The sequence below is a fragment of the Rhinatrema bivittatum genome, chromosome 7 (genome assembly GCF_901001135.1).
Source record: "Rhinatrema bivittatum chromosome 7, aRhiBiv1.1, whole genome shotgun sequence".
Classification (NCBI taxonomy): domain Eukaryota; kingdom Metazoa; phylum Chordata; class Amphibia; order Gymnophiona; family Rhinatrematidae; genus Rhinatrema; species Rhinatrema bivittatum.
Window position 1 is genome coordinate 142,214,033 of NC_042621.1, and position 25,576 is coordinate 142,239,608.

Consider the following 25,576-nt stretch of genomic DNA (forward strand, 5'->3'; position numbering starts at 1 on the left):
ACTCCTGGTGCATGGTGACACACTGAGAATCGCTGCCTTAGACTGAAAAAGTCGGGCCCAGTGTTAATTGTCTGAATCCAATTCCCCTTTTCTCTGCCTCCCTCTGCCCCGCCATTGAAACAGAGCAATGCTGCAATTGCTTCAAAATCAGTAATCCCTCTCTGCTCACCTCCTGGTTCTATCATAGCCTATTGGCCTCCCTCTCCAGCAAACAGTGGCTAATGAGATGGAGGGGGCGGGGGGGGGAGAGAAGCGGGGCAATTTCAGGGAGTGAAGAGAAGCAAAGAGAATTTGAAAAGAAGCTTGCCGTCGTAACAAACTCATAATAAAAACTTTTTCAGATGAGATCATCGCGTGATTCAACATCGGCTGATCCACCCCATCTACCACACAAAACAATTGTAAACTTGCTTGGGGAACAGTGAATCATGCTATCTTCAGTTGCAGCACATTGCCTGGATAGTCATGTCTACAAGAACAGCCAAAAAAGAGAGAGAGAAAGCCAAATTGCCTGAAAGCAACGTGGCAGAGGACACCACTCTTGGGGAATCCTTACCTATCCCGAAGATGGCCATCATAGAAGCTTTGGAAGATTTTTGATAAATTAGAAGAAGTCTTGTTACTGGCTTTAAGAGACGACTTGCTGATGTTGAGCACTGAATTTTGGATGTCCAAGATGGTCTCTACATTGAAGTCAGCCTTGCAGAAGCAATCTTAACATTTGAAAGCGTTACAAAATAGATTTATCAGGCTGCCAGAGTTCTTGGAGAAGCAAGATCTACAGATGTTTTTGGAGTAGTGGCTTACTGCAAGCTGGGTCTCTCTGAGAAAAATGGTAAATTAAGGTTTGAATGAGCTCATCACCTCTGCCCTAAAGGGTAGATTAAAAGGCCCATGCGCGTAAATCTTGTGGCTTATGCGCATGGCTGGACCTTGCGTGCACCGGGTGAATTTTCAAAGGGGCCCGGCTACGCGTAAACCCTGGTTCGCGCATAAGAGCCTGGCCTCTTCAAAGGGGTGGGCTGGGAGGAACGTGTTCAGGAGCTGAAGTAAGTTATGAAACAAAGGAAAGGCGGGGGAATGAGGAATGGAGTATGGGTAGGGAAGCATCTCCCAGTCCGTTCCTTAATTGGAGGGGACTGGGGAAAGCTGGAATGCATCACTGCGTGGAAATTGCGAAAGGCCCACGCTGCCCGCACATACATATGTGGATTATAAAATCTGGTGCATGGATTTTGACGTGCACCTGTGCGCGCATGTTATAAAATCGGCACGTCCATGCGTGTGCATATTATAAAATCTCCCCCTAAGCGTGTGAACTCAGTTTGTTCCCATGTTATTACAAAAGTTCTCAATTTTGCTCATAAAACTCAAATCTTACAGGTTTTATGATCTGGGAAGTCTCTTTGCTATAACAAAAACTTTAGTTTTCCAAGACTTTCTGTGCAATGTCAGGCATTTGCTCCATAATGCACCAAGCTCTATTCTATGGGCATTTGGGCTGCATTGCTTTACCCAGCAAAGCTGCAAGTAGTTACTCCTGAAGGTATTGGATGGCTTACTGGGTTAGCCAAAGCTCAACAGTTTATCGGCCAAGATGACAGCCATTCCACATTCAGGTCAAGGATCGGTTTGTGATATGTCAAGAATTGGGAGCGAGTTGTGACATTTTTGTATTTACAAGTTCCATGCTACAAGAGTTTCAGAATGGAAACCTGAAGATTTGTGGCAGCAGTTTCAATATTTTGTTCTGTGATTTGAAGGCTTTATAGCTAGTTTCACACTTTCATTTTCAAGTTAAATATTTTTTCTGTTATCTTATTTGCTGCTTTTCTCTTTCATAATCATCCATTATTTTATACTACAATGAGCAAAAATTCTGAGAGCTGCAGCTATGGGTGGAGAGGGGATAGGGAGATTCATCCGCACGGAGTGTGATCTATATTGGTTAACATGGGGGTTTGATCCATTTTTTTTTTTCCCTATGGAGTCAACCAATATTGGGTTTATACGAATCATATTACTAGAATTTTGGGATAGAGGATGTATTGCTGTGGGAGGGGGACTTATACTGGGAGGTTCAGTTTACAATTTTCACCTTAGGATTCGATTGGGTGTAGGTTAAATGTCAAAGAAAGGCTTTAAAGTTTTTTTGTCATGGAATATATGTGGAATAAATTCTGCTGTTAAATAAGCGAAGATTCTAACTACTTTAAGACTTTTTATTTATTTATTTATATTTTGTTTTCTTACAAGAAACTCATTTAAGTGACCTCAAACAGTAAGCTGCTTAGAGACTGGGTAGGGTACTGTTCATTGTGCTTAAAGCAACCACACGGTCTGAGGGGGTGGTGGTCCTAATACAGAAAAAAGTGTCTATTACTATTAAGGACCCTAATGGTAGATACCAGATTCTGATTGCAGAACTGGATCATAATCCTCTAGTTTTTTATAATATGTACGCCCCTAATATATGATCACACATTCTTCAGAGGTACTTATAATGTTTTGCTTCATATGTTGACAATGGTCTAATTTTGGGCAGGGACTTCAATATTGTTAGGGACCCAACTTTAGACAGATTCCCATCCCCAGTGACTAGATGTAGAACCACAGCTAAGGGGATGGCTTGTTTTGTTTTTGGAAGATTCTTTACATTTGGTGGAGGATACTTCATCCATTTGAGAGAGAACACTCATTTGTCAAGAGCTCATGCTACTTACTGTAGGTTGGATTACATTCTTGTTGGTAAAGATATTTTCTCTAAGACTACTGCTATGGGCATTGATATTTTGATTTCTGTTCATACTCCTGTCTGGATCCATATGACTTCTCGTGCTGATGTTCAGCTGGTCAAAAGTTGGTGCTTCCCTTACTATTTAGCAGCCGACCTACAATTTCAAGAGTACTTACGTTTAAAATGGAAAGATTATTTGACTTATAATGGCAGTCACGTGGATGATTTTATTTTGGTACACCGCAAAGGCTGTGTTAAGGGGAGATTATCTCCTACATCGCTAAGAGAAGGAAAACTCTTCACAAACAGTTGGTATCTTTTGGAAGGTCTGCTCCCGCAAGCTGAACATTCTTTGTTACTGTCTAATACTCGTATGAATAGAGAGATTTGTTTGGCAATACAGGTATCTATTAATTCACCTATAAATAAATAATCGCCTAGAAAGGATTTTAGACAGTACTAGGGAGGAGCCAGCGGTCGTGGTACATGTGGGTAGCAACAACATAAGAAAAGATGGGAGGGAGGTTCTGGAAGCCAAATTTAGGATTTTAGGTAGAAAACTGAAATCCAGAACCTCCAGGGTAGCATTCTCTGAAATGCTCCCTATTCCACTTGCAGGTCTCCAGAGGCAGGCAGAGCTCCAGAGTCTCAATGCGTGGATGAGACGATGGTGCAAGGAAGAGGGATTCAGTTTTGTAAGGAACTGGGGAACCTACTGCTACTTAGTGTTAAAATTCTAAAAAAAAAAAAAATGTTTAATTTTAGTTCTGGGGTCTGGCCTGGAAAAAGAACTGAATTTTTAAGTATTTCACCTTCAGCACTTATTGATTCTTGTCTTTTATTTTACTCATTTATCGAGTTTTATATACAGTCATTCAGTTTCGCCATCACAACGGTTTACAAAGTTTCAATGTTTAACAGTGTTCAAGAATTCATATGCTTGTTAGGTTTATAACAAATAAGATAACATTTATCTTGGTTGTAAATTGTACAAGTTAAATTACATTTTTGGATTGGGTCTGCATGTTTATATGGGTCGAGAGGGAGGGAGGGAATGTCTTGTCAATTAAGCAATGGAAAAGCCAAGGAGGTACCATTGTTGGGCTGTGCTTAGGGCATTAGTTGTCCTGATGGCTGAGTGGGCTAAGGCACCGAACTTAATCTAGCCCTGTGTGCTGCCCCATAGATTAGTACAGATAAATGTAGGATTCCATTCGGATCCCTGCTAAGGAGTTTGCCCCTGTAAAAAGATAGTGTAGATTAGAGGAATGTACCTTCTTTGCCATAGCACCCCTCCATAGGAAGTTGCTGCAGTGGTTTATTCCTGGTTCTATATAATGTGACCCTCTAGGATCAGCATGAACTTTCTATTTTAGAGACTGAGAGAACAGGTACCTTTTACCTCCTATTGCACTGCATATGAATCTGCAGGCCCAAAGCCATGATGAAGAGAGCCAAGGTCTTGGGTGTGAGAGTGGCTACTAGTCGTGTTCCTTGTGGCTAGTGAGCTGCTACTTTCATCCTGTGAATTTTGATTTTTGGAGGGATGTCTTGTTCCACCCTTCCCTTCCCATCTAGCAGAGAGGGCAAAGGCCGCTTAAACACAGGTCTGAAGTCTTTCTTTCCTCTAGGGCAGGGGTGGGCAATTCCGGTCCTCGAGGGCTGCAAACCAGTCTGGTTTTCAGGATATCCTTAATGAATATGCATGAGAGAGACCTGCATACACACTGCCTCAGTTGTATGCAAATCTATTTCATGCATATTCATTAGGGGTATCCTGAAAACCAGACTGGTTTGCAGCCCTCGAGGACCGGCCTTGCCTCTTGCGAGACAGACCCTGGTAGTATTTGATTTTTGGAAATAAGGGGTTTTATTCTAATGACTGGATATTTATTTGAGGTTTTTGGAACCTTTGTTACTCAATCAAAAAGACTCAGTTGCTCAGTCAGCATATCTTGGAAGAAGGAGTGGATATTCATTTGGTACCATGCTGGGGAGGAGACAGACAGGTGGTGCCATCCTGGTTCAAGGAGGGGAGGTGAGTGGAAGAACAAGATAAAGTAGTGGATCCTATGTGTGGAAGGGGAATCCTTAGATTAGGAGCAACTTATTCATAATACCCAGGGATAGCCCTAAAGATTCAGAGGAGACCTCTGAGAAGAATTCAGTCTACAGACACAGATTCGGACATCTATTTTTTTTTCTGTAAAATGAATGTGACAAGAGTTGTACACATTTGCCAAATTACCACTGAACCAAGTAGTCTGTAAAGTTTGTTGGAACACCATCCTGGATATACGTATATATTTTTTTTTTTGGCATGTAGAAAATGCTAGACTCAAGTATACATAATGTCTTGTCTTGGAGATTTATCCTTTCTTCCAACAGAGAACCTGCATTTAGGATACCTAAAGAGAAAAACAAGGCTTTTAGCTTTGTTACTGAGTATGAGCCCACTTCATCTAAAGGATAATCTGGGTCAGGGTTATATATAAAAATGAAGAAACCCCCCCCCCCCCCCCCACTAATTTTACGAAGAGCTGGTATGTGCTAACTAAACTGCTGTGTTGGTGGCACCTAAGCAAAGGTTTTCACTTGCCAGGGCCACAGTCCATTGACTTTATTGCTTTATAAGACTATTGTCTGTGACATGTCAAACTGTGCACAGATGTGTAGTCTGTGAGTACTTGTTTGGCGAGGCAGATTTTAGCATTATATTTATGACTAACATGCATTTTCTTGATGATATGCTGGGACATCCACAAACATATCCAGAGAAAGGAATTATGGCAGCTGGCTGCCAGCAGAAATGAGGTTGTCCAGTCTGAACCTCCCTCACCTAACTCTGCTCCCTTGTACTGTTTTTTTTTCCAGGATTGTGTTTTATTTCACAGAATACTGGTGGTAGAAAAGTTGTCTCACTCCTTGTGTTTTTTTTTTTTATAGAAACATTTGTGCCAAAGATGGGATCCAAGCTCTCGGTGGACAATTCAGTGTGTGTGGTAATCGTTGGAGGAGGCTTCGGGGGGATTGCAGCTGCCAGCCAGCTGAAATCCTGGGGAGTCCCCTTTGTGCTGGTGGATATGAAGGAAGCCTTCCACCACAATGTTGCTGCTCTCCGGGCCTCTGTAGAGAGTGGTAATACTTGAATTTTCTTTAAATGTCTCCCTGATGCATTTATTCCTTTCTCACAGGAAGATGCCAGATACGGTAGACAGAGGCAGTACAATCTCTTTTTCTCACTTGACGTCCATGTATTTGAGAGTGGTGATAGAGGGATCGAGCATAGCTACCGATCTGCTCTGTGATATGAAAGTGCTTGCTTGTGTGGTAGTGAATTTTAGTTCCGATGGTGGATTTTTGTGATGTGAATGGTTAGCATGGTTTTTTTGGTCTTGGTTACCGTATCTATCTTTCTTTTTTTCCTGGTGATCTTTATGGAACGCAGCATTGAGAATCCTCCTTGGTTTTTCTGCACATTTATTCCTGCTTCCTGCCCCTTGACTCCCTCCACAGACCATTTCCACCTCCAAGGTTCTCTCTGGTTCTCTGCTCCTTTCTTGCTACATCATTTACTATACCTTTTTGCTTTGCAGAGGCCTCTCCCCTCTGTACTACTTTTCTTCAGTTCACCCTTACCTGCAAGTTCTCCATTGCTCTCTTGCTTTTGGAGCTTTTTGCCCTCTTCTCTCCACACTTCTTCTACTGTGAAGCTTCCTGTCTTTCATTTGAGCCCCATTGTGTTTGGCAGTATCCTTCCTGATTGATGTTTCAAGTGAGCACAGCAATCCAAGGGATGTATTCAAATTATCCTTCAGGATTTCACAACAATGCATGACAGGTTCCTGTTGTGTTAGCTGGACAAATGAGATTTTAAAATTCTGCTGAAAATGAGCTTCTATATGGGCACAATACTGAGTTCCACATTTAAGTTACTTCTCAGGTAAAGAACCTTGGAGTCTTTGTGGACAATATGTTGAAATCCTTATCTCAGTTTCTGGCAGCAGTAACCCCCCCCCCCACCCCCCAAATACAATGCTTATAAATTACTCAGGAATAAGAAATCAATTTGAGAATATCAAGTATCTGTATAATTCAATGGTGAGGCCATACCTTGAAGAGTGTGTGCAGTTCTGCTTGCTCCATCTGAAAATTGATATAACAGAACTAGAGATAAACAAAAATGATAAAGGGGATGAAACTGGTCCCTTTATGAAAAGAGGCTGAGCACCGTGCCAGTGCGAGGGTCTGCAGCCGCCCTAGTCAGCAATAATGTGGTGGCATCATGCAATCTCTCTTTCCCAAACTATCAGAGCTTCGTTCGCACTCTGCGACCTTTCCCATCTCCAGGTCTCTCCACTGTTGCTTTCAGAACTGCCGCCCTCACGTCCAACTATGTTGCCCTGCCCACTTCCAGCACTCTAGCTGAACAGATTAGGGCTCTTCAACTTGGACAAGAGGAAATAGAAAGGGAATATAATAGACATAAAATCATGAGTGGGGTGAAACAAGTTAATAGGGGACATTCCATAAAACTAACTGGTGGTAGATTTAAATTAAGAAGAAAATTTTTTAGTCAATGCACAATTAAGCTGTGTCATTTGTTGCTAGAGAGTATGGTCCAGTATAGCTGGGTTTACAGAAAAAGGTTTGGATATTTTCCTGGAGGAAAATTCCATAAACTATTAGCTAGGCAGGCTTAAGATTTGCTGTCTCTTATTTCTGGAAGTGATTAAAATAGAATGGATCTCCTCATTGAGAGCAATTGGGAACTTCCAAGTGACCTGAATTAGCCACTGTTGGGACAGGATCCTGGTCTGATGGAACATTGGTCTGATCCAGCATGTCACTGCTGCTGATCTTATGACACCATCATGGATGGCTAACTCTGATCCTCAAGAGCCAAAAATGGGCCATAAATTTGCATAGTAACACAGCCAAACAAAGAAGAGTCAGTAGTTACCCAACACCCAAAAGAGGAACCGCAAAATACAAGTATCAAATCAAAATAGCCTTTACTTCAAAGAATATAAAAGGTGTCAGCAAGCCTATAATTTACCTTTTTCTTAAATCATTGTCATTGCCCCTGATGAAGCAACCTTTTGCGAAACATCAGCCATGTTGGGCTTTCTGCAGAGACATTAAGACTGTCTTTTGTTAAACAATTTTATTTGCATCTAAAATATTGCTATAAAAATTCTCCTTTACTTTTCAAGGTGAATGAGACATCTGGGTGATCTGTTTATTTCCAGATACGCAGAGACTTGCTGACACCTTTTATATTCTTTGAAGTAAAGGCTATTTTGAATTGATACCTGTATTTTGTGGTTCCTCTTTTGGGGGCTTGTGTTCCATAAATTTGCATACCATGGAGGCAGTGCATGCAAATAATTCATCCATATTTTATTATGGATACCCTGTAATATATTATCATTGACAAAGTTTAAAATAAATTAGCATTTTGGATCCACAAATGTTTTTGATAGAAGCCTGTTGATGGAGGCCAAGGAGATAGGTTTGTTTTGTAACGTAAGGAAGATCTTCTCTGGACATTTGTGTTAAGGTTTGCTCACTATGTACCAGGTGATCAGAAATAACTTTTGTGACCCAGGATTTGCACGGAAAACCTTCATCTCCTATGCAGCAAGCTTTTCGGACAGTTTCAAGCAAGGTAAAGTGATTGGGATAGACCTGGAGAAGCAGCACGTCCTTCTTGAGGATGGAGAGGTAAGTGCATCAACATTCTGGAGCATGAGAGATCTTAATCTACATGGCAATATCACATTTTAAAATGAAAACATGTATTGCTTTTTTGAAGTTATTCTATACCTTACAGCTCATGTCTTTCCAATTGGCTAGTTAAAAATTACTTTGCCACAGCTGAAAGTATCAAAAAAAAATACATTGGAGAATTATTCTGATTCTTTCAAACCCTGACACCATTAAACTATTTTTTCCTATTGTCCGGTGAGATCAGGTGCTGAAATAATCATTCTAAGCTTTGCATTGCTTGGCTGATACTTTGTTATTGCTTATCTTATTTTTATAAATGCTTTTCACAGTTATAAGGCAGATAAACTTACAAATGAGAAATACTAAAAAAAAAAGTTCCCTTTACTGATCAGAGGTTAAACAATTTTATTATAGTATTAGCAGGAATATGCAGAAGGAGTCATTTCACAGGGACCCCATCTTATTTCTTGAGTTTCAAAACAAAAATTGTTTGTTCATATTTTTTGTTTGTCATTACACTCTAATGGTGGCAGCTTGAAATCTGTTTTGGGCTCCCGAGTTGGGGTTTTCTCATCCAAGTCTCATAGAGCTTGTCTGAAGAAATCAGAAGGGAGGGAGAAATTCAAGGTACCTGGACTGTGGTAAAGTGGCATGAATGACCTAAGACTCCATAAAGGGGAAAAGGGATACTAGCAGAGGCAGGATTTCTCCAAGGTGGCATCGAAGAAGAAAGCTAGTGTAGGAGGAAATACTCCAAGGCCCCCAAAAAGGACATGTGCAACTTTTGACAGCACTAGAGGCAAAGTGCCATTCTCCTACGGCAACAAAAAGGGGGAGCAAAGCAGAAAAGATAGCACTAATAAAGGGGCAGAGCATCACAAAGAATGGCATGAAGATTCCAAAGTAACCTGAGAGGTGCAAAGCAGAGCCCTATAGTGGCAGGAATACCTCTAGGTGTAAGGTGTGGGGTTTGGCAGCAAGGCTGACTGTCACACAGATCTCTGGGCATAGCAGAACGGCAGTGTGGGATGAGATACCAGTCATTCTGTTGAAGCACACTTGCCAATTTGATTGTCAGATTGAGTACAAGAAAATGAACTGTGATAAGTATCATTTTCTTGAAATAAGCTTATTACATTCCCTGCTTGAATTTGATCTAGCTGCTGAGTGGACATTTGATTTTCTTGTGAAATGGGTTTGCTGATGGAAACTCTTATCACATTCAGAACATGTAAATTGTTTCTCTAATGAATGTAGTTTGTTTTTTCTGGAAAGTGGCAAGGGTTGCTTTTATTTAGAAACCTTTTCCCATAGTCTATAGCTGAACTCTGGCTGTTCCATTTCTTGATTTTTCTGGTTTTTCAAGCTTCCTCTCTGCCTTTCTGATAGTTTTACCACACTCAGAACATGTAAAAGGTTCCTCTCCTGTATGTTTTCTGTCCTGCCTGTATTTTTTCCTGCAGACTGAGGGCTTTAGTGAACAAACCACCCCAGTATATAATCATTAATCAACAGGATGGGAAAACCAGGCTGGGATTGTGGAGAAGTAGAAGAAAAAACTATAGAACAGGTGCTATGGTGGTAGTAACTTGTTGGCCACATTTTAAAACAACCACATGCGCATGGCCAGGCCTTGCGCGCATTTTCAAAAGAGCCTGGTCACACGTAAGTGCCGATACGTGCACAAGTGCAGGGCCCTCTAAAAGGGGTGGTCTGGGTAGGACAGAGGCTAGCCAGGACAGCAGCCATTGGCTGCATGTTATAAAATCTGCATGTCCATGTGCGCACATCTTTTTAAAATCTACCCCGTATGTGAGACAGCAAGTATTTTTGATGGAATAAGGGGCAGGGCAAGTAGGCACGTGGCAGCAAATCCTCTCTGGTGGCATTAGGCATGTGGCAGCAAGTCCCTTATGTTGGCATTAGGGCTGGGCAAGTAACTGCATCCCCCCCCCCCCCCCCAAGACAATGTCTGCAGAGGAAATAATTAGTACATTTCATACTCAGTCTTCAAAATCTGTGTCGCTGGATCACTGTTATGTTTCTGTGCTGTGGTCTCCTTGAGAACAGCTTATAGCCTCACACATAACTCACTGGGAAGGGCTAACTGCTAATTTGTGTTATAGTTACAATTGCTAACTTATCACCTGCCTGCCATTGATTTCTATGGCCCATAGACTTCAATGGCTCATATAAATGAATGGGAAACTAAACAAATGAGATGAATAGGATTCTTTTAAATTGTGGGACCTCCTCCATTCATTTTGGGGACCCAAGAAAGAAACAAATGGGGATCCATTTATTTGGAATGCCCCTTTGTTTTAAACAAATGCACAACCTTAATTAATAATCCTATGACTCAAAATTGGATATGAGGTACTGAGGAGTTTGGAGGGAGGGGTACAAAATATGCAATATAACTTCAAAAATTAAATCTTAAAATGAGTGAACAAGTATCTAAGCCATTAGGCCAAAGCAAGGTAAACATCACTTCAAATATTATATAAAGCAGAATTCTTGTCAATGAATACCTAAATTGATTTGGATCTCAGAAAAAAATAAGCTGCCCTTTTTATATTTAATCTTGCACTTGGCTCAGTAACATAACAGTCAGCACCCAGTACAACATTTTGCTTTAGCAACAAACTTTTTTTTTCCCCATGCTCCTTTGAGTAACATTCTGGCATAATCTGACCTCGGTGCCCAAAATATTCTTGTCCCAAGTTCTGAAATAACCTTTAGTATAAATCTGATGGGCTCCATGGCAAAAGAAACAAGACACATGTATTTTTCAAATTGCAAATTTAGAATATCACCTGAAATATTCAGCACAGAACTTCACTGGTAGAAATATACCCTCAATATTGCTGAAAGGGTTACTACTTTTTTTTCCAATGCAGAACCACTTTAAAGCTTGCCACCACACTTCCAAGTCCTCTTTTTTTTTTTTTTTTTTTTTTTTTTTTTTCCTCTTACAAAATATGGCAAGAGATCCATAGAGTACTTTAACTAGCACAGCACTCCTGTCCCGTTCTGTATCCATTAACAGATTTTCATACCCATTGGCAGAAGGTAGACCTATAAACCTAAGATGTGTCATGTTGGGTCAGATTAAGCATTTAACTTGCAGTACACACTTATTGCAGTGATATCGCATGATATTTTCTCAAAAAAAAACCCATATTTAAATTAGCTGCTTTGCAAGCATAAACTTTGCAAACGTTTACAAAGCAGCTCATTCATATTTATTTTTATGTAAATAAAATAACAGATTGCCTCAAATAAGACCAGCTGCATTATTTCCCAAAAGGTTAGCTACAACTCAGGTGTTGTAGCCAACTTTTCCCCAGAGTATTGGCATGTTAATACGTCCCAAAGCTCCAGGACTGAAACTTTCAAGTGGCAGCAGTGGTCCAAAATAGGTGCCGCAGCCATCAATGTAAAACAGTGTTTTTATAAAGTGTTCCAACGTCGCGTGGCAACTGCCTCTCCACTATCCCTGCCCACTGAACCATGAAAGATCTCCCTCTCCAACAGCAGCCGGATCATACCTGCAAAGCCACCCTATCAAAGTGCCACCCCCCCTTGGGCTAATCTTTCAGCTCCCTGGTGGCCTAGTGATGGGGGGGGATTCCTAGTAAAGGGTCCAGATGGTCGGTGCCATATTGATTTAGTGATTGGCTGGTCTGGAGGCTCTGTGGGCCCCACTAGGTCACCAGGGAGCTGAAAGATTAGCTTAAAGGGGTCAGGATTGTGGAGGGTCTTTAGTTGAGGGTTTGCTGGCTGGGATGGGGAAGGGTCCAGATACTGTTAGAGTGGAGTTGCTGGCTAGGGGGAGGTGTTTCATGGTTAAGGGGTGGTATAGGGGAGAGGCCATCATTACATGATGATGGCACTTTATTTAAAATTTAATTTGAGCCCTGCAGCCCATCTCTAGAGGCTGTGGGGGGGGGCTTTGCATGACCCCTGGGGAGCTTTAACATGGGTGTTATTTCAAGCTGACATGGCCGTTTTTAAGAAGATGGCCCCGGGTGAAGGGGACTACATCATGCAATCTTTTCTACTTTCTCTTTGACACTTTTTCTCATGGGATTTTTTTTCATGAAAAAATATCACAGTGGCTTCCCCACAGTATTTTCTAACATGGAGGGGAAAAATATATCGTGGGAAGACCTCCCCCTCCGTGGTGTCTTAACATGGCCTATGGTATTTGTCCCCTCCCACAGTAAAATATGGTAGCATAGCAAATTCTGAGGAAAATTTATTATCTCTCAGATGTGTTTAAATGGTTATATTTATCTAGCTGTATAATATATAGTGGTATTAATTTATCAGAATTATACAGGATGAATCTGAAAAGAGATTTTGTTAGTGTATTAACTAAATTTTTTATAAGTTCTTTATCTGCAACCTTGAACAATATTGGTGTTTGAAAAAGTATGGAAAATTGTTTTTGAGTTGGAACCAGATTAAAAAAAACAAACCACACACTAAAGGGATACATCATTGAGGGTGTCGCCGTTGGCTTATCTTATTCAATCCTTATATTTTGTCACTCATAGGTTAATATGAACACCATTAGAAATTTCAGAACTTTACATTTCCTAGCATGTAGCAGATGGACTCGGGCCCAATGGGTATAGTGTACTCCTGATAGCAGTTGGAGACGGATCAGATTTCAATCTGACGTCAGCCCTAGTACATATACCCCTGCAGGAAGTGCAGCTCTTCAGTATTTTTCCATCTCCATAGCAGTTAGGGATTCTATTCACACTCGCACAGCGTTGGAGTAATTTTACCAAAGAGAACCAAAATAAGAAGAAATCTTACCTCTACAGACGAGCCCCACTTTCCTGCAGTTACACCCATTGGGTCCCTCCCCCAGTTGAGAATTCCTGAGGTGATTTCCGCAATCCCTCGGAGGTAAGCCTTGGTCTGGTGGCCAACCCTCGGCGGGGACTTAGCCCCCAACATCGAGTGAGGCTGAGAGGTGGCGGAGAAGGTATTTTCCCTCTCCCCCCGCAGCCGGAGACCGCCCAGAATGAGACCAGGAAGCGCCGAGGCGAGGTAAGGTAGAAATATATTTAAGTCTCCAGTTTCCGAAGCTCGGAGCTGCACAGGTTGCCAGCTGGGACCGGTGCCACCAGGTTGATCTGCCCTAGCAGGCTAGACCCCGGTCAGATCAGAGGGTCCTCCCACATGGAGGCCCTCCGATGTGGTCCCCATCCCAGTTTTGCTCTGTTCACCGCCATTCCGATCCGTGTGCACAGAGGCGAGCCTTGCGCACAAATACCTTGTGTACACAAGCGATGCGCATAGTCACGCGCTTACTGTGCCGGGCGCATAACTTCAACCTGTGCGCACATCTCCCTGAGCGCGCACCAAACCTACGCGCACAACTGTATTTTACGCGCACAAGCCATGACACCATCGGAAAAGAAACTCAGTGCCTTTGCCCAGCATGCCACACTAGAGTTGCACAGCATGAGGAGGCACGGCCCTGTGTATATAGTGTGAAGAGGCCCTAGGGGATCCAACTCTTGGCCCTCCCCAGCCAGTGCCGGGTTGCGGCCTCTCTAACAGTTGGGAACTCCCCTCAAACGAGGCTTCCCAGGGACACCGGTGCCCCTTAGTCTAGACCCAGCATCTATCTCTTGAGTGGAATTCTTCAAAGGTCTGCATACCTTCGTCCACATGCAACTGGTGCCTCCTATAAATACGGCCACAAGCTCCACCAGAGGACCTCAACATTCCGGGACCCTCTATGCCCAGGGAAGCGATCCCACCGCCCAGAAGTCCCACCTTCGGGGACACGGACAACTCGGATGAGGATTCAGAACCCCTGGAGGAAGGGGAACTCCCTCCAGGGACAGAGCCCTGCCGAACCATGAGACGCTGCTTCACCAAGGACTAGCTTCCAGACCTGGTCACAAATGGCTTAAAAGAGCTTACTAACCTGGGCACAAGTGCCTCAGGGGAACCTAAGACGAACCCCCCTACTAGAGGGACTCCGTCAGACCTCCCCGTCATTTCCTACTATTACAAGCCATCCAGCAACTAATTGACCTGGAATGGGATGCCCTGGAAACTACGTTCAAGGGGGGGCAGGCTCCGGCAGCCATGTACCCTCTGGACCCAGCCAGAGAGTGGTTGCCATAGTCTGCATGGAGGGAGGAGCAGCACTCAAGGATGCTCAAGACAGACGTCTGGAATCTATCCTCAAACAATCCTTTGACGTCTCCGCTATGTCTTTACAGATCACGGCCTGCTGTGCCATGGTGACATGTGACGTGGTGATAAGCAGACAGGAGGAACCACATGCCGTGGTTCCTCCTGTCTGCTTATCACAGACAGGAGGAACAGTCCTGGGGAGGCCCTGGACCCAGCAGTATCATTCCTCGCAGACACCACTTCTGATCTGGTGCGCACCGCAGCTAGAGGAGTTTCATCCGCCATGGCAGCCAGAAGACAACTCTGGCTCTGAAACTGGTCGGCCGACGCATCCTCCAAAACAAGACTCACAAGGATGCCTTTCAAGGGAATACTCCTGTTCAGAAGCAAACTAGAGAAACTAGCCAACAAATGGGGCAAGTCCCCACTGCCATGGCTACTGGAGGACAGGAACAAGAGAAACCAGCGATCCTTTCCCCGAACCTCCAGGGGCAGAGGATCACAGCGCTTCAACCCATATAGAAGCACATATCAAACTGCCCACTCTGCACGCCGAAGCCAGTCCTTTCGGAACAAGCACAACAAAAGGGGAGCCAGCTCGGGCCCAGGCCCCAGCCAACCCGTCGAAAGGAAGAAGCCATAGGGGGCAGACTTGCTCTATTCTACCAAAGATGGGTTGAACTTCGGACAAGTGGGTCCTATTCATCATTCGAGAGGGATATTACCTGGATTTCCACCACCTTCCTCCGGACAAGTTTGTGGAATCCCCCTGCCATGACCTTTCCAAGAGGATGGCAGTGGAAGCTTCACTGACCAGATTGCTAGCCTTAGAGGCTATAACACCGGTGCCTCCACAACAAATAAATACTGGACATTATTCCATCTATTTTAACGTCCCCAAGAAAGAAGGAATGTTAGGACCCATCCTGGACCTCAAGACTGTCAACCGTCACCTGAAGATTCCTTGCTTCCGCATGGAAACCCTATGCTCTGTAATAAGGGGGATACAACCGGGAGAGTTCCTTACATCCCTGGAACTGTCGGAAGCCTACCTACACATTCCGATCCATCAAGAGCATCTGCGTTTTCTACGCTTCTCGATCCTGGACCGGCACTACCATTCGGGTTAGCCAATGCACCCTGGACATTCACCAAGATCATAATGGTGGTAGCAACACTGAGGAAGGAAGGAATCCGTGTGCACCCTTATCTAGACAATTGGCTGATCAGGGCAAAATCCCCAGAGAAAAGCCACCAGGCAACCAACAGTCAAAACTACTGGAGAGCCTCGGGTGGGTGGTCAACACACAAACAAGAGCTGCCTGCAGCCCTCCCAATCTCTAGAATACTTGGGAGTCCAGTTCGACACCAAACAAGACAAGGTCATCCTGACACAGACAAGGAGATCAAAACTGATGACCCTGTTGAGCAAACTTCGCCCCACAGCATGGGACTACCTACAAGTCCTCGGCCTCATGGCATCCACACTGGAAGTAGCGCCATGGGCACGAGCTCACATGAGACCCCCTACAACGCTCACTACTATCACGATGGAATCCACTGTCCCAGAACTACACTGTACGTCTTCAGCTCCCAAACAGAGTTCGGGCCCAACTATGGTGGCTACAAGAAGGCCATCCTGAGCCAGGGAACGAGACTATCCTCACCAACCTGGATCCTGCTCACCACTGTTGCCAGCCTACGAGTATGGGAAGCACACTGCCAGGGGCTAACCGCCCAAGGGCAATGGAACAAAGAAGAGTCTGGATGGAACATCAATCGCCTAGAAGCCCGGGCAGTCAGACTAGCCTGCCTACGGTTCGGTCACAGACTCAGAGACAAAGCGGTCAGAGTAATGTTGGACAACGCCACAACAGTGGCCTACATCAAACGTCGGGGAGGACCCAGAAGCCAACAGGTGTCTCTGGAAATAGACCCCTAATGTCCATGGGTAGAACCGAATTTTCAAGAGATCTCGGCCGTCCACATTGCTGGGAAAGACACAGTCGCTGCGGATTACCTCAGCAGATAAAGTCTAGACCCAGGAGAATGGTGGCTGTCGACCACAGCATTCAAATTGATAGTAAACTGTTGGGAACACCAACCATGGACCTCCTGGCAAACCGGTCCAACGCTCAAGTGCCCAGTTTCTTCAGCTGCAGGCAGGAACCCTGGTACAGACCTGGCCACAGGAGACTGTTATATGCCTTCCTGCCATGGCTCGTATTGGGCGCAATCATCCACAAGAGAGATCATCACAGGAGACCAAACGTCTAGTGGTCTCGCACTGGCCAAGAAGACCGTGGAACGCAGACATGTGAAGACTGCTGACAGGGAGCCCCCTACCTCCACACAGAGACCTGCTCCAACAGGGACCAATCCTCCACGAGGATCCAGCTCGATTCTCTTACGGTCTGGCCATTGAGAGGACTCGCCGAGGAAGAGCGGATACGCGGGGGCAGTAATTGACACCCTATTCCGAACATGCAAGTTCTCCACATCCCTAACATACATAAGGATTTGGAGAGTATTTGAAGCCTGGTGCGAGGACCGCGACATCATACCACGGTCAGTCAAAATTCCTGCGATTTATTTTTTTTTTTTTTTTTTTTTTTTTTTTTTTTTTTTGGAATTCCTACAGAAGAGATTTGTCTCAATTCCATCAAGGTACAGGTGGCTGCATTGTCATGCTACGGAACCAAGAGAGAGCGGCAACATAGCCTCTCACCCGGATGTCTCCCGCTTTTTGAAAGGAGTCAAGCAGATCCGACCACCCCTAAAGTGGCCGGTGCCTCTTTGGAACCTCAACCTGGTCCTAGATTTCCTAGCAGGAACCTCCTTCAGACCTCTCCGCGGCCTGTCTCTCAGACTATTAACATTGAAGACAGCCTTCCTGCTGGCAGTCTGTTCGGCCCATTGTATATCCACGCTACAAGCACTGTCCTGCCGGGAGCCGTTCCTCAGACTCACCCTGGGAACTATCCAGTTATGCACAGTTCCATCGTTCCTCCCCAAAGTGGTGTCTGTCTTCCATCTCAACCAAACCATCTTGCTACCATCGCCAGATGAACATAAGAATTTGGAAGAGGCTCGAAGTCTACACCATTTCAACATCGGCAGACTCCTAGTCCGATACCTGGAAAGGTCTGAATCTGTACGAAAGACGGACCATCTATTAGTCCTTCACAGCGGGAAGAAGCAAGGGGAAGCGGCCTTGCGAGCAACCATAGCCCGCTGGATTAAAGAAGTCATCAAGGCAGCCTACGTAGAAGCAAGCAAGCTACCGCCTTTACAAGTCAAGGCCCATTCTACTAGAGCCCAGGCAGTGTCCTGGGCAGAAACCAAGATGCTGTCACCCACTGAGATCCGTAGGGCGGCAACATGGTGGTCCATCCACACCTTCTCCAGGTTTTACCGCCTAGATGTTCAGGCTCGGGAGGACACAGCATTTTGCAAGGACAGTACTAAGTGGGTCACGGGCAGCCTCCCACCCGGTTCGGGATTAGCTTTTATACATCCCATTGGTCCTGAGCCCATCTGCTACACGCTAGGAAATGGAGAAATTACTTACCTGAATTTCATTTTCCTTAGTGTAGACAGATGGACTCAGCATCCCACCCAGGGCTACTGTTATTCATGGAATTCTCGGGTGATTCACGGGTAAGCCATGCTTTTCTTTCAGCTAAGACACCCATCCTACCGGATGACGTTTCTCGGTTGAGGGCACTGGCGGTCTCCAGCTATAACCAATTCAACTGGTTCAAATTAATTGTTAGCCTAGTTATAAAGTTAATCAAATTATTCAGTCATACATACATCCACAATGCTTTGAGGAGAATACTGAAGAGCTGCACTTCCTGCAGGGGTATATGTACTAGGGCTGACGTCAGATTGAAATCTGATCCGTCTCCAACTGCTATCAGGAGTACACTATACCTATTGGTCCTGAGTCCATCTGTCTACACTAAGGAAAACAAAATTATCAGGTAAGTAATTTCTCCATTTCATTGAGTGATAAATGTTGGTTTTGCTTAAATGAGACTGGTACAATTTCTCTTCTGGTTTTCTTCTGTATTTGTGTGACACAGTATTGGATTGATATTTGGTCTAGAATCCAAGATAAACTAAAATTTAAAGATTTCTTCTGGTCATGTTCAGAGGGAAGGAGCAAATTTTTGGGTTGACAAGCCAGCTGGAAAATGAAAGCTTTTTTGATATCTCTTTAGCTATCCAACTAATTTTATGTAACTGGAAAAATGAATCTGAAATTGACTTTAATACTTGGAGGAACATAGCCTGCAGAACCTATAGTATAAGCTGGCAGCTGAAGAGAGATTTAATAGGTGAAGACAAATTCATAATATATGGGACCCCCTTAAATGTCTTCAGAAAACAAAATATTTACTTTTTTTTTGTTTTTTTTGTTTTTTTGTAATTCTGTTCACTCATTGCACGCAGTTTTAGTTTTGGTGCAATATTATCTGTTTGGTTTTTTTTTCTGGTAATAAAAAAAAAAAGTTAGAACATTTCCCTACTTATTTTAACCTTGCCAAACTATCTTTTTTTTTTTTTTAGAAACTTCCTTTTTCTCACCTTATCCTTGCTACGGGGAGTGATGGGCCCTTCCCGGGTAAATTTAATCAGCCGGTTAGCATGGAAGATGCCATCCAGATGTATGAGGATCTGGTAAAGGAGGTAAGATTAAAAATAGTCTGATATTATGGGATGCTGTTTTCAAATGGGTTCACTCAATCAATACCTTTGGTAAAATTCATTTGAGAATAGTCCATGGTGTGTGTTTAATAAATTTTGCTTTTCTAAAGGGAAATGAGATTTCATATATTGTATACAAAGGAAAGCATAAATGAGACTTTGTATCACGTGATTAAGGTAAGGTCAGGTTGACATCATCTTGAAAAATGTTGTCATCAGGTCTGGAGCTAGGGAATACTCTGGGCACACACTGAAGACCAATGATTTCAATTAGAGGTATGGGAAGGTTTGGAGGTGGGGTGGGGGTACCCCCCCCCCCCAGACCACCAGGGGGCTTGGGTGAAGATAGTGGACACCGGAGATATTTTAGTGTTTGGACAGAGGGTGGTTTGAAAAGATGTGGGGGCTTTTTTTTGGATTAAGGGGAGGGTTTGGGGAAGGGAGCAGGCCTTCACTGTGCAGTCTGCCTAATTTCATTTTTTAACTTTTTTTTTTTTTTTTTTGTCGGAGGCCAGAGCTGCCTCAAAAATAGGCAGGGGTGGTTCTCCGAAGACCTCCTGGGGGTGAGCCTTGGGTGCTTTAAGCTGAGGTGGACCACCATCACATAGTTAGGCCCTGTACTGTAGCGTGAGTGTTTGTCATGCGTTTGTACCACAATAGATTGTCATGGAGAGGCTGTATATCGTGGGGATGCCCCTCCATGATATTTGACTCCTACCATGATAAACTACTGTGGCTTTGTAATTCTCCTTATTAGCTGGATAACTTAATCCTGTCCTGAAAATGCCTTCAGATTATTTGGCTAATAACTTAGGCCTGGATTTATCAAAATGCACTAAATACCACATGTGATAGAAAAAGAGGCGTGTTTTATGGTAATAGCGCAAATTGCGATAAACTGCCTAATACTATGCGAAGAGCTAAGTTACTGCAAATTGCGATAACTTTTTCGCACTTTGAGATAAGTGCGGTATTTCCTACATACAACCACTGGGGGGACCAGGTTTACTATCAGAGCCACTGAGAAGGGAGAGAGACTAGTCATAATGCCCCCACACTAGATAAAGATATAAATACCTATAGGAGGCCCACCTAGTAACCTGAAGTGAGGTTTAGGTATTAGTGTAGGAGTTAGGGGCCACTTTGACATTCAAGTGAATCGTACGAACAGAACAGTGCTCTCTTGTGAAGATTTGATGACCCTTGGAGTGAGGAAACTCACTCAAAGATGAGATTTGTGCAGTGTTCTCTCAATCTAGCTTGATGTTACCCAGATAAAGAGTCCATCAAGCTAGGTTGAGAGAACATTGCACAAATCTCATCTTTGAGTATTTCCTCACTTCGAGGGTCATCAAATTTTCACAAAAGAGCACTGTTCTGTTCGTATGATTCACTTGAATGTCAAAGTGGCCCCTAACTCCTACACTAATACCTAAACCTCACTTCAGGTTACTAGGTGGGTCCCTCTCTCCTACTAAAACAGGCATGTGAGAACACGTCGCAAAATGTGATACAGCCTTAACGCAAGCTATCACACAGGTTAACGCTACTGAAAAAAGGGTAGCTAAAATCAGCATTAAAGCTGTGCGATAGGGCTTCGCAAAATGGTAAACCCAGCCCACTCCCGCCTCTAACTCCTCCTCCTCTTTTTCAGATTTGCATCGCACCATATGTTATGGTGCTATTGCATGCGATAAGCCCTTAACACATGCGAAAACGCCTTATAGCATTTTGATAAATGCTCCTATTAGCCAGATAACCAGGAAGTGTTCAGTGCACAGGAGTTTTTTTTAAATTCCATCATTTGTCCAGCTAATTCCCGAATTTAGCCAGATAAATCTTGAGGTCAATATTCAGCATGTTTTTCAGGCAAAGTTTGAAAAAAAAAAAAAATCCCTTAAAACTGAGAGTCCTAGATAGGACTCAGTCTGGAGCAGTTTGAGAACCTAAGGTTGATGTTCTAAATTTGTCATGTTAACAATATGGGTTTGGTTCCTGCATTGGTCTTTGGGTAGAGTGTGTAGCTGCTCTCTGTTCCTGGGCTCCTAGGGAGTTGAGAGACAATTAGGTTTTCGTTTATAAGCTGTTTATGTATATTTTTGATTATTGTGTTGAGGCAAAATCCGAATTAGTTGCTTTTAGAAAACATCTTAAGACTTTTTTTTTTTCTTTTCCTAGCTTATTAAGGCCTAGATTTATCAAAATGCAGTAAATATTGCATGCGATAGGAAAAAGGGTTTGTTTTATGGTAATAGCCTATTTATCGCAATGTGTGTTATCTTAGCACTTCGCATAGGTGTTACTGCAAAGTTTAACTTTTTGCGGTAATACCTACACAATTGTATTTTCTTACCTGCAAAGTGCTCATTTCACCACTGGGGGGGGAATCGAGAGACAGAGAATCTACAAGGCCCTTGTAGTAGTTAGCTATTTATGCTACTATAGGAGGCCCACCTAGTAACTCGAGGTGAGGTTTAGGTAGTGGTAGGGGTTAGACACTTTTACATGCAGAGTGAGATGTATGAACAGAACAGTGCACTCCTTGTAACTATTTGATGTCCTTCAGAGTGAGGAAACTCACACAACGATGAGATTTGTACAGTATTCTCTCAATCTTGGTGGTTGGACTCTCTACAGGTAAAGCTTAAATACAGAGAATGAACATTTTTTGTTGGGCCTCTTCCTTCCCCGAGTCTCCGTGCTTGGTGCGCTGATCTGACATTCGTTCCCACTCCCAAGGGAGGTTAAAGGACATGGGCAACCTGGCAGGTTGAGCAGCCCTTTTGGGCTAGGCCCCACTCTTAGGCTTTTCTCTGTGCACCATGTGGTAGGTCGCAGCAGCTGTTTTCGCACATGTTTTCCTGCCCTCTTCAGGATCTTCGGTTCGTACAAGTGCGTCCAATTGTGCACCTGCTTGGGTGCCCAGTTGGTAGCAGCATCTGTTTTTGGCACGAGCTTGCCTGTACATACTATCTGGGCTAGGGCGCTTACCTCTGGCCACTCATAACACCCAGGATTGGGATGCCTAAGTCTTGGATGCATGTATTATACAGCACAAATTTAGCTGGACGCACATCCTTCAGTTGCCTGTTAAGCGTACTGACAGACTGGTGCCTGTAGCTAAGAAACCTAAATGCCTCTCCCTCTGAGCTGTCACACTTGGGCATCTCAGCCAGGCGTTCCCTCTAACTTGTGCCAGCGCAGCTTAGAGGCTCAGGGAGAATTACCTTCATCTGATTTTACTTAGCCCAGTTCTTCCCAGCCTGAGGAGGACCTGGGTAAAGATGCGTCAGGGGGGGTGCCTGACCTCTTGGAACTCCCTTAACTGGTTCATAGATGGGGGAAGGTAGCTCAGTGGGCACAGCACAGGTGCCTTCTAGGTTTGGCATGGATTCTTCTGCCTTTTCTTGGGTGGAATTTTTTCAAGGGTGACGTCCACAGCCTCAACTAATTTTGTCAGATCAGAGTTGCAGATGGTGACCTCCCATTCATCTGGTACTGCTGTTTAAGCGCTGAAGTATACCTAGATCGGCAGCCAGCCTTCCCAATAGGGATCCGGATGGCATGGCTGATTACTCTCTGGAGGATGGGAAAACTCCTCTGGGACTGGAACCATATAGGACTATGTTGTGGTTCTTTCATAGGGATGAGTTACCAGCTCTGATTTCCCAGACATTAAAGATAGCAAACGTGCCTTGTCTTCAGCAGGTCCATCAATCTGGAACTCCCTACCTTCTTTCCTCTGGTTAGAACATTGCCCAATCGACTTCAAAAAGAGACTAAAAACCTGGCTATTCAAACAAGCGTTCTAATCATGACATTAAGTCACATCAACGTCCACGCACTAACAAATAATCTATCCAAAGACTCTCAACCAAGCTTGAAACATAACACATTACAATTAAGATAAACTTTCAGTTTCGCCATCATCTATTATGTTATAAGCTATTTTACCCATGTATTCTGTTCCAAGTTTTTAAGACCCTGTTCTATGTAACTTGCACTCTTCATGCATGTCTTTTTCAGTTACAATGTAAACCGAGCTGATATGCAAATTCTGCATGAATCCCGGTATATAAAAATGTTAAATGCTGGGAGAACCTGGGGCTGATTCCATGTCTGAGCCAAAGAAGAATCCCATTTTGGTTTCTCTGTGTAAAGCCTCTTGTTTTTTCCCTGTGTTAGAGGCTATCAAGAATGGATTGATCTTGAGTGGGTCACCCCCGGAATATAATTTCAAAGGGGGGTTGAATCTTGGAAGGCCTGTACCCCCTGGATACAATGGCGAGAGAGAGGTTGTGTTTTCTGAACGTGGACATGCTTGTGTGTGCCGCCTCCAAGCAGATGACTACCCCATGGAGGGAGGAGCAGTCTTGAAGGATGTGCACAATGGAAGAATTGAGGCCATCCTTATGCAAGCATTTGAAGCAGTGGAAATGACTTTGCAGAAAGCTTCTTGTTCCCTGGTGCTTGCTCCTGTTTACTTCTCTCAGGAGGCTGATGAATCTGGTGTGAATTCCAGGGCAGTAATGTAGCAAGCAGCCACCTTTTTGGCAGATGTGGGCTGCGATTTGGTCTGCACCTCAGCCAGAAGAGTGGCTTTGGTAATAGCGGCCAGCATTAGTTATGGCTGAGAAATCAGCCTATGCTACCTCCAAGGCTAACTTTACAAAATTACCCTTTAAAGGCTCGCTCTTGTTTGGGAGCAAGTTGGAAAAATGGCAATTAGTGGGGGTGAGTCCCTGGTTCCTCAGTTGCTGGAGGGGATAAGAAGCAGGAGTCATGCTAGCGGATCCAAGGGTTTTTGACCCTACAGAGTGGCCTTTCAGAGAGCTCAGCCTTTGGATACGTCTCATTCTTTTCATCGGAGACGGCCCAGACAGAGCACAGGCTCAGGTAGTGGAATCTCCCAAGCCTCCCAACAAAGATGTGCCAAGCCACCCCCGAGAACAGGAGATGGGGAGTTGCCGCTTTCTTTTATCGAACGTGGGTTGAAATCATGTCAGACCAGTGGGTCTTGAAGGTGATACGAGATGGATATTCACTGGAGTTTCGCAGTGTTTATCGGGATGCATTCATGGTATCTTTGCTTTTCCCTGCAGAAGAGGCAGGCGATGGAGTGTACATTAAGGCTACTCAGTCTGAGGGCTATGGTTCCAGTGCCCATGTCTCAAGAAAACACAAGCCAATATTCCATTTAACTTGTTTTGCCCAAGAAAGTGGGCTCTTTTCGTCCCATCCTGGATCTCAGTGGTCAATCGTTATTTGTGGGTGATTCATTTTCGCATGGAGACATTGTGCTCAGTGATAATGGCCATGCAGTCGGGGGGATTTCTGACCTCCTTGGATCTCTCTGCATACCTACATATTCCCATCTGGCTAGAGCACCAGTATTTTCTCTGATTCGTGGTTTTGGGTCGGTGTTATCAGTTTTGAGCCCTGCTTTTGGCATGGCCACTGCACTCAGAACTCTTTCCAAGGTTTTGGTGGTGGTGGCAGAGTTGAGAGAGGATGGGATCCTGGTACACCCGTTTGTGGATGGCTGATTCAGGCCAAGTATCTGGAAGAGAGCTTCCTGGTGAAATGCAAGGTGATCTCCTCATTACAGGAGGCCAGTTGGGTGGTGAACCTGACCAAGAACAGTCTTCATCCATCTTAATCGTTAGAGTATCTTGGTGTTCAGCTCAACACAAAGCAGGGCAGGACTTTCCTGCTGGAGGGTCGCGTGAGGAAGTTGGTGCAGGTGCTCAGTACACTCAATAGTGTGGTCCTACCTGCAGGTGCTCTGTTTGATGGCAGTGATCCTGGATGTGTTGCCATGGGCAAGGGCACATGTGTCCTCTTCGGTGCTCCCTGCTGTCTTGTTGGAGCCTACAGTCTTGAGACTATTCAATTGAGCTCCACCTGCCAATGGAAGTGTGCTGTAAACTACAGTGGTGGTTAAGTGGATCATCTAAAAGGTTTCCCTAAAATCACTGGACTGGCTAGTATTCACAACAGATGCGACCTCTAAGGTTGGGGAGCTCACTGTCAGGAACTGACAGCACAAGGGTGCTGGAATACAGAAGAGACTCTCTGGAAGATCAATTGGCTCTAAGCCCAGACTGTCCGGTTGGCATGTTTACAATTTGGCGACAGGTTGAAAGGTCGTGCATTCTGGTTAATGTCGGACAGTGGCTTACATCAATCAGCAGGGAGGAACCAAGAGCCAGCAAGTGTCGG

General features: G+C 44.2%; 1 protein-coding gene across 3 annotated transcripts in view; it reads left to right on the forward strand.

Moving 5' to 3' along the window:
• The window catches only part of AIFM2 (apoptosis inducing factor mitochondria associated 2), a 59,643-nt gene that overhangs the window by 14,332 nt on the left and 19,735 nt on the right, over positions 1-25,576 (forward strand). For all 3 annotated transcript variants that reach the window (XM_029609284.1, XM_029609286.1, XM_029609285.1), the window contains exons 2-4: positions 5,684-5,875; positions 8,349-8,464; positions 19,217-19,336. In XM_029609284.1, coding sequence (XP_029465144.1) covers positions 5,701-5,875; positions 8,349-8,464; positions 19,217-19,336 — 411 coding nt within the window. In that variant the 5' untranslated portion in view covers positions 5,684-5,700. The remainder of the gene's footprint in view (positions 1-5,683; positions 5,876-8,348; positions 8,465-19,216; positions 19,337-25,576) is intronic.